This window comes from Natator depressus, chromosome 1 (assembly GCF_965152275.1).
Source record: "Natator depressus isolate rNatDep1 chromosome 1, rNatDep2.hap1, whole genome shotgun sequence".
NCBI lineage: Eukaryota > Metazoa > Chordata > Testudines > Cheloniidae > Natator > Natator depressus.
In genome coordinates, this window is record NC_134234.1 from 6,850,235 (window position 1) to 6,858,643 (window position 8,409).

Below are 8,409 nucleotides of genomic sequence, written 5' to 3' on the forward strand. Positions count from 1 at the left end.
TTATACAAATAGGATAACCACAGTCAGTAGATTATAAGCTTTGTATTGATAATATATTGATATTGACAAGAGACCTTTTGCAGCAAGCATATTCCAGTTACATTATATTCACACTCAGAAGCATATTTTCATAAACTCATATGGAGTACAAGGTCACACCCTTTTTTAGATCATTTATGGATATGTTGAATAGGACTGGTCCCAGGATAGACCCCCTCGGGGATACTACTATTTACCTGTATCCATTCTGAAAATTGACCATTTCTTCCTAACCTTTGTTTCCTATCTTTAACCAGTTACCAATCCACGAGAGGAACTTCCCTCTGATCCCATGACACCTTGCTTTGCTTAAGGGCCTTTCGTGAGGGATCGTGTCAAAGGCTTTGAAGATCTAAATACATTATATGCATTGGATCTCCCTTGTCCACATGATTTCTGAGCCCCTCACAGAATTCTAATAGATTGGCGAGGCATGACTTTAGACCCTATGACATTCCAAATCTCTCCTCAGAAATCCACTCCCTACCCCTCACTGTCACCCCTGAAATCCGGTATTTCTGCCACAAATAAGGTGCTGTAATCACGGGGATCCCAGAAGCCACCTGTCACAGGAGGCTGTGGTCAGAGGCCTTTTAAAAACAAATGTCAGGGGCGTTGATCTCTGGAACCCTGACTCAGCCCTGATCTTAGACTATCTGAGCACCTTGAATGTATTTATCCTCCTGCCATCATTGTGAGGCAGGGCCGGGATATTATCCACCAGAGACAGCCAATGGTTTGCCCATGGAGGGAATTAAACCCAGCTATTTTGAGTCGCAGAGCAGTGTCCAGACCACAGGACCAGCCTTCCAGACATCTGATTGTTGACAGGCCCAGATGGCTTCTCCGCTGCACCTGCAGAGCGACCCCTCCCTGCCATGCTGTAGAGAGCAGGGATGCCACGGAGCCAGTTACAGTGGTTTGATGTGCTGGCCTTTTCTCTCCTGGCCTCAATGGAAGTTAGAGCAGCCTGGGGGCTGGGCTGACCTCTGCCTGATTTTAATGCCTTCCAAGAGTACAGCACACTCTGGCCATGTCCCTGCAGATGGGGGCTACCCCAGAGTGCTCCTTGGTGCCTTGAGGTGGCCCTGTAGGCACCCTGCCCTTCCCTCTAAGGTCCTTGCAATGACTTACTCTCAGCCTGGAATATTTAAAACAAGAGTTCCCTTTGTGGGGTCACATTTATTCAGTCTTCTCCAAAACACAAGGTCTCCTACCCTCCAACTTCTCCCTCCTCCTTTACTCAGGAACACCCTATCGCCCTTGTTGGTGGTGTCTCCATTGCTTCTGACTTCCTGCAACCCGTTTTCCCCTGAGGCCCCCCCCACCCCGTCTCTTACCAATAAGCCCTGCCCCTGCTCCACTTCCCCTGAGGCTCCGCCTCCTGGCCACCCCAGAGCTGGGCCATGGTAAGAGCTACTGTGATGTTCTCTGATCAAAATATGACCATATAGATCACTTTTGCAACCACTGTTACATATTTGCAACAAACTTGCACAAAATGCGGCATGTAAGAGGTCTATGAAAAGCTTATGATTTTCTGGTTATGGTTGTGCTTTCTGTCTGCATGTATTATTTTTGTATTTGAAGGTATGACTATTGTCTCTATACCTGGATTTCAAATGTTTGCTCCTGGGGTAATGCCCACAAAGTAGTTAGCTTGCAATTTTTGGAGGGAATATTCAAATTAACGGCTCATCAAGACACACTTAACTGAAAATGGACCCTGGGAGACGCCCATCTACACTGAATGGACTGTCCTGCAAACGTACTGTCAGGGTATGGGTAATGATTTCGTGCTGTGACTAAGCAAAATTATGGATGGAGATGTGACTTGCTCATGTGATTCCAAACCCCAAATTGTCACCTGTCATTCTCCTCTAGCTGTGCTGAGGGCTTTGTTTGAATCAGTGGGTTTTCCTCCACATGGCAGATGCTACAAAAGGCTATAAAAGGAAACACCTCCAGTTTGCTTCTTTCCTGCTCAAACCTCTAGACTATAAACTTATACTAATGGGAGTATTCTAACCAATGGACTGAGGTCCTTCCAATGATTTGGAAGCAACCAGAGACTAATCAAGGCAACAGCTTATTCCAACACTGCTACAAGCCTGAAATAAGAACTTCCCATGTAGTGTACGTATTTGACTCCTTTTACCAATTTTAACTCTCACCTTTCTTTCTTTCTGTTTGTAAATAAACCTTTAGACTTTAGATACTAAAGGATTGGCATCACCATGATTTTTGGGTAAGATTTGAGTTATATGTTGACCTGGGTGTGTGGCTGGTCCATTGGGATCAGAAGCACCTGTCATTACATTAAATTGTTTTTAAAAAACCACACATCTTTAAATCTAATGTTTTGATGGGGATATAAGGACTGAATTATCTAAGGAACCTGCTTTTACGACTTCTTGTTAGCCAGTGTGGTGAAACAGAAGTTAATTTTGTGTTCCTGGTTCAGTATATCACATGGGAGAATAATCAACAGTTTTGGGGTCTGTCTGCCTTAGAATCATAGAATCATAGAATACCAGGGTTGGAAGGGACCTCAGGAGGTCATCTAGTCCAACCCCCTGCTCAAAGCAGGACCAATCCCCAATCAAATCATCCCAGCCAGGGCTTTGTCAAGCCTGACCTTAAAAACTTCTAAGGAAAGAGATTCTACCACCTCCCTAGGTAACGCATTCCAGTGTTTCACCACCCTCCTAGTGAAAAAGTTTTTCCTAATATCCAACCTAAACTTCCCCCACTGCAACTTGAGACCATTACTCCTTGTCCTGTCCTCTTCTACCACTGAGAATAGTCTAGACCCATCCTCTCTGGAACCACCTCTCAGGTAGTTGAAAGCAGCTATCAAATCCCCCCTCATTCTTCTCTTCTGCAGACTAAACAATCCCAGTTCCCTCAGCCTCTCCTCATAAGCCATGTGTTCCAGACCCCTAATCGTTTGTGTTGCCCTTCGCTGGACTCTCTCCAATTTATCCACATCCTTCTTGTAGTGTGGGGCCCAAAACTGGACACAGTACTCCAGATGAGGCCTCACCAATGTCAAATAGAGGGGAACGATCACGTCCCTCGATCTGCTCGCTATGCCCCTACTTAAACATCCCAAAATGCCATTGGCTTTCTTGGCAACAAGGGCACACTGCTGACTCATATCCAGCTTCTCGACCACTGTAACCCCTAGGTCCTTTTCTGCAGAACTGCTGCCTAGCCATTCGGTCCCTAGTCTGTAGCTGTGCATTGGGTTCTTCCGTCCTAAGTGCAGGACCCTGCACTTATCCTTATTGAACCTCATCAGATTTCTTTTGGCCCAATCCTCCAATTTGTCTAGGTCCCTCTGTATCCTATCCCTGCCCTCCAGCATATCTACCACTCCTCCCAGTTTAGTATCATCCGCAAATTTGCTGAGAGTGCAATCCACACCATCCTCCAGATCATTTATGAAGATATTGAACAAAACCGGCCCCAGGACCGACCCCTGGGGCACTCCACTTGACACCGGCTGCCAACTAGACATGGAGCCATTGATCACTACTCGTTGAGCCCGACAATCTAGCCAACTTTCTACCCACCTTATAGTGCATTCATCCAGCCCATACTTCTTTAACTTGCTGACAAGAATACTGTGGGAGACACATTTATTTCTCAGCAGTTTGTCCTGAATTTGGTATTTGCAGTTGTGACCAACAAAATCAGGGTTACAGCTACCCCGGGAGCCCAGGCTGCTGTGAGGATTTCCGGACACTCCATCTTCTCTGGAGATGCATCCTGGTGGGCAGACACATAGGCTGGGGCATTCTCTTGTCCCCCAAGTCCCCTGCCCAGGGCAAGTGGAGAATATGGAGCTCCTCACAGGGGCTCTGGCTCCCTGAGCAACAATTTCCATGGCCCGCTTCTGGCCTAGACGGGGGGTGGTGGGGAGCCTCGGTGGAAGAGGAGGAGCAGGGAGTGGGGCCACCAAGGGGAGGAAGCGGGGCAGGGGTGGGGTCACCAAGGGGATGGGGATCCTGGCCTGTGGCCTGCTTTTGCCTTTTGAAAAGGTGGTCACCCTACACTGAATGGTCTGGGTTCGGATAGAAGCTAGCTGGGTCTGAGTTGAGGCCATTTTCTACAGTTTTGCATTGCTGGGGCAGAACAAATGGAGTGGATGGGGAGGGAAACTAGGCCTGAGTCTCTTACCAGGACTCCTGTGTGTCCGACCGTTACTCACACATGCAGTTCTGCCCTGCCTCAGTGGGGAGTGGGCTGAGCAGGTGCGCTGTGTGAAAAGCCATTATTGGAGGGGTTGCCTGAATGGCTTCTCCTTGTGCTCCAGCACTAATCATGTCTCTGACACCACACAGTCACTAGCACCTGCCTGAGTGTGCAGGGGAAGACTGAGTGTCCGTGCCCTTTGAATAGCCTCTGTCCCCAGCTGGTGCAGCACCCATGGGTCATGCTGCACCCAGAGCTCTCAGGAAGGGCCCCGACTGTGACTGCAGAACAGCTGTGCAGCTTTTTTCATAGCCATTGGATGTTTAGCCAGAGACGGGACAGGGACAGGCCAGGTGTAATGGGAAACAGCATCCACACCCCTTCTCCTTATTGACTATCGACATGAATTGTGAGGTTGGAGCAGCCACCAAAACGGCTCTTTGTGGGCCAAAATCCCACCGATCCCCTGGCTCTCCACAAATAGTCACTTTGTAAATGCTGCTGCCTGCCTTGGTCTCCCTCCCCGAGGGCCCTGTTCTACCTCAGCATCCCTGTCCCCGCTCACCAGCCTTAGATCCCGTCTGAACCTGTCTGCAGAGTTGAGATCAGAAGCTCATGTCATCTCGGATGTAAGGGTGCAGGGTAGACTAGCTGGCCCATGCTTTTCGTCTCCCATGTCACCGGAGCCAGGTGGTGAACTGATCCTTCACTTGATGAACACCCTGATTATCCTCACACGCAAGTGTTTGCTTTTCATGCTGTACACAATTGGATTCATAAGCGATGGGAGAAGCAGGGAGATGTAGCCCAGGAGAATCTGAAGTAAGGGAGAAGAGCCCTTCCCAAATCTGTGTATCACAGACAAGCTGATCTCTGGTGTGTAGAAGAGCAGGACAGCGCAGAGGTGGGAGACGCAGGTGTTCAGGGCCCTCAGGCACTCCGCGTGGGACGCGATGCTCAGCACCGTTTTGAGGATCATCACATAAGAGAGGAAGATGAGCAGCGAGTCCAGCCCCATTGTTAAGAGTTTAGTAAACAATCCATAGATGCTGTTGACTGTGATATCCGAACAAGCCATCTTCATGACCTCCTGGTGCAGGCAGTAGGAATGGGAAAGTACATTGGCTCGAGAGTATCGGAACCGTTTCAGGAGAAAGGGAAGTGGAAGTATTATGACCATCGCTCTTAGCACAGCCACCAGTCCCATCTTGGCTATTCTTGGTGGGGTTAAGATGGAAGCATATCTTAGTGGGTTATGGATTGCAATGAAGCGGTCAAAGGCCATCAACAACAGCACTGAGGATTCAATGCACTGTAGCAAGTGGATGAAGAACAGCTGGGCTAAACAGGCATCGAGGCTGATCTCCCTAGAGTTAAAAAAATATATGCCCAGTATTGTTGGTATGGTGGTTATCGAAATGCCAAGGTCTGTGATGGCCAACATGGAAAGGAAAATGTACATGGGCTCATGGAGGCTTGGATCTGTTTTTACAATGAACAGAATGACTGAATTTCCTACTACTGAAATAACATACATGAAGCAGAAGGGGAGAGAGATCCAGAGATGTGCATCTCCATTACATGGTAGCCCGGTGAGAAGGAATATTACAGAATTTAATTTGGTGTCATTGACAGCAGACATATTGTACTGGGCAGGTGCGAGGAATTCTGAAATGCCCTTCCTAAAAGAAAAATAAGAGGAGATTAGATGATATTTAGCAAGAAATCATTCTGCTCTCAGTGCACGTTTACAGACTCCCAGAGCTCAAGGTAGATAAGCAAATCAGATTAATCAGGCTGGATCAGACTTGTAGTCCATCTCCCCCAGTAATCAGTGGCCATGTCCAGATGCTTCAGAGGAAGATGGAAGAAGCCCTGAAACAGGCAGCTATGGGATAAGCTGCTCCCAGGGAGTTTCTCCCTGGCACCCACTAGTTAGAAATATTTTGTGGTGTAAATCTCCAAAACCTTTTTAAAACAATCCTGTCTACTGTCATTGGATTTTCTGGTTACTCACTCCCTCTTTGGATCCTGCTAAGTTCTGCAGCCTACTTGAGCACAGTATGATTTTACCACTGTGATCTTAGAACATGAGAGCATAGGGACGGCCATACTAGGTGAAATTAACGGTCCATCTAGCCCAGTATCCTGTCTTCGACAGTGGCTTGTGCCAGGTGCCCCAGAGGGAATCAACAAAACAGGTCATCATCAAGTGATCCATTGTCCATGAATTTATGTAGTTCTCTTTTGAACCCTGTTACACCCTTCACACAGACAGCCTTTCTGGCTCTGCACTTCTGAGTGTGGCTCCTTGTATCATGGCATGTGTGTAAATACATGGCACGTGCATGGTGAAAACGGTCATTGGATTTATCTGTCCTGCACTGAAGCTATTTATAAATGCATGTCATTGCCTCATTGTATGCCCTTTTTTATTTTCTCCACTACTGGGAGTCCAAATTGTGCTACTGCCTCTTTGCAGTACATGGGATAAATTCTTATGGACAAGTTCTAAATTTGCTAACAGTGATATCAACAGCCACATGCCAAACTTTCATGTGTAAATTCAATCAGTACCAGGCTTAACTCACCCTTACCAAATTCCAGTGATACACTCTGACCCTCAAGAATCCCTCCATGAGAAGCTGAAATGCTTTGCCTGGCCAATGTTGACGGAATCCAGAGACTTCGATCATCTTACAGGCTTCTCTTTATCCTAACATGACCTGCATACTCTCCCCCTGCAAGGGTCGGTAGTTATCTGGCAAGTTACAAGCTAACATGGACAGTAACTGCAGCAGGGTTGGCGTCACACATGAGTGAATACTGCAATCACTGGTTTTGCACTAATGTCCTGTTGAGTGTACAAGTTATTTTAGTGATGCTCGTGTAAGAGATGATGGGCATAAATTACATATAAACACTATTACACTCCCCTTTCCTGCGCCTTTGCTCTATTCTGCTTAATAACAAACCACTGGTTCTGCTCTCTCATGACTTTCAAATTGCTTTTGCTGATTGAATTTCCAGGAGAAAATAAACCTGATTTGATTTGGAAACTAGTCTCTGATATTTTGTGGGGTCTTCTCTAACTCAGCCCCTGGCAGGATCGGGCCCAGAGCACATGGCACCTCTAGAAAATGAAACCCTGGAGAAATCCTGACTCGGGGCATCAGGGTTTTGACACTCTGAGCTCGCTTTGAATGTCAGGTTTCTCTGTAGCTTGAAGAGCCCACTGTGGAGCATGAGAAGTTGTAGGGGAATGGTGCCCAAGCTACCTAGCGTTGCCTGCCCTCCAGCCCCCTCACTGAGTCACCCCGACAGCCCAGCTGAGTTCTCTGACACCGCACAGAACTTTGACACATGTAAACAGCTTCCAGCCTTTCCCCTTCACTTTGCATTTTAAAGACAGTGAAAGCTGCCAACGCACCCAATTCCTGCTAGAAGGGGAGTTGCTGAGACCAGAGATCTTCACCTTAAAGGAGAAGGAGTAATCGGAGAGCTGAAACAGGCAGCAGGCAGTATCTCTTCAGATAGGGAGGCAGGTATCTTTATGAAGCATGCCGGCACAGTCCCCTGGGGGCCACTTGGCCATCCGGGAACCTCCGCTGCTTGGCTTTATGTGCACCAGCTGTAACCCTCGTCATGGCCAATGGCAAACTGCAGGAGGCCAAATCACAGGGGACGTGTGGTGATGCTGCCCAAGTGGACTGCAGCACCTGCCCTGCTGCAGGATCTATTCCTGGAATCCAGGCTTGTCATCACTGTTCATGTGGTGTTGATTAGTCACATGGCTCCCTTGGGAACACCAAGTTGTAACGATGATGCTGTCGCAGCTGTGATCTTGCTGAAATTAATAATAATAATAATTAATAATACTATTGACAAGCCAAGGGTGCAGGCCAGGGAATGGAGAATCCACAATGCTCCATACATGGAAATTACCCTTGGATTGTTATTGCCCTGGGAGGTTGTGGAATCTCCATCACTGGAGATTTTTAAGAATATGTTAGTCAAATCCCTGTCAGGAATGGTCTAGATAATACTTAGTCCTGCCATGAGCTCAGTGGTCTAGACTAGATGACCTCTTGAGGTCCCTTCCAGTCCTACAATTTTCCCTGAGGAATAACTGGGGGACCCAGGATCTGGAGATCCCAAAGTTATTCACAG

General features: G+C 47.5%; 1 protein-coding gene across 2 annotated transcripts; it reads right to left on the bottom strand.

Moving 5' to 3' along the window:
• Positions 1 to 1,569: 1,569 nt before the first annotated feature.
• Positions 1,570 to 5,881, bottom strand: LOC141980646 (olfactory receptor 51G2-like). 2 transcript variants are annotated; one of them, XM_074942076.1, is made up of 2 exons: positions 4,950 to 5,881; positions 1,570 to 1,594 (listed from the first exon to the last, which is right to left on the bottom strand). In XM_074942076.1, exons 1-2 carry the CDS (start codon positions 5,879 to 5,881, stop codon positions 1,570 to 1,572), a joined length of 957 nt encoding a protein of 318 aa, XP_074798177.1. The 2 variants fall into 2 exon arrangements, with proteins under 2 accessions (XP_074798177.1, XP_074798186.1); XM_074942085.1 differs by lacking the exon at positions 1,570 to 1,594 and having other exon boundaries at positions 4,946 to 5,881.
• Positions 5,882 to 8,409: the final 2,528 nt, after the last annotated feature.

Coding starts and splice junctions, on each gene's coding strand:
- LOC141980646 (XM_074942076.1), bottom strand. CDS start 5,881: ATGTCTGCTGTCAATGACACCAAATTAAATTCTGTAATATTCCTTCTC. Junction 1,595..4,949: donor ATAATCAGGGTGTTCATCAA/GTGAAGGATCAG, acceptor GCAGACAGAAAG/CACAACCATAACCAGAAAAT.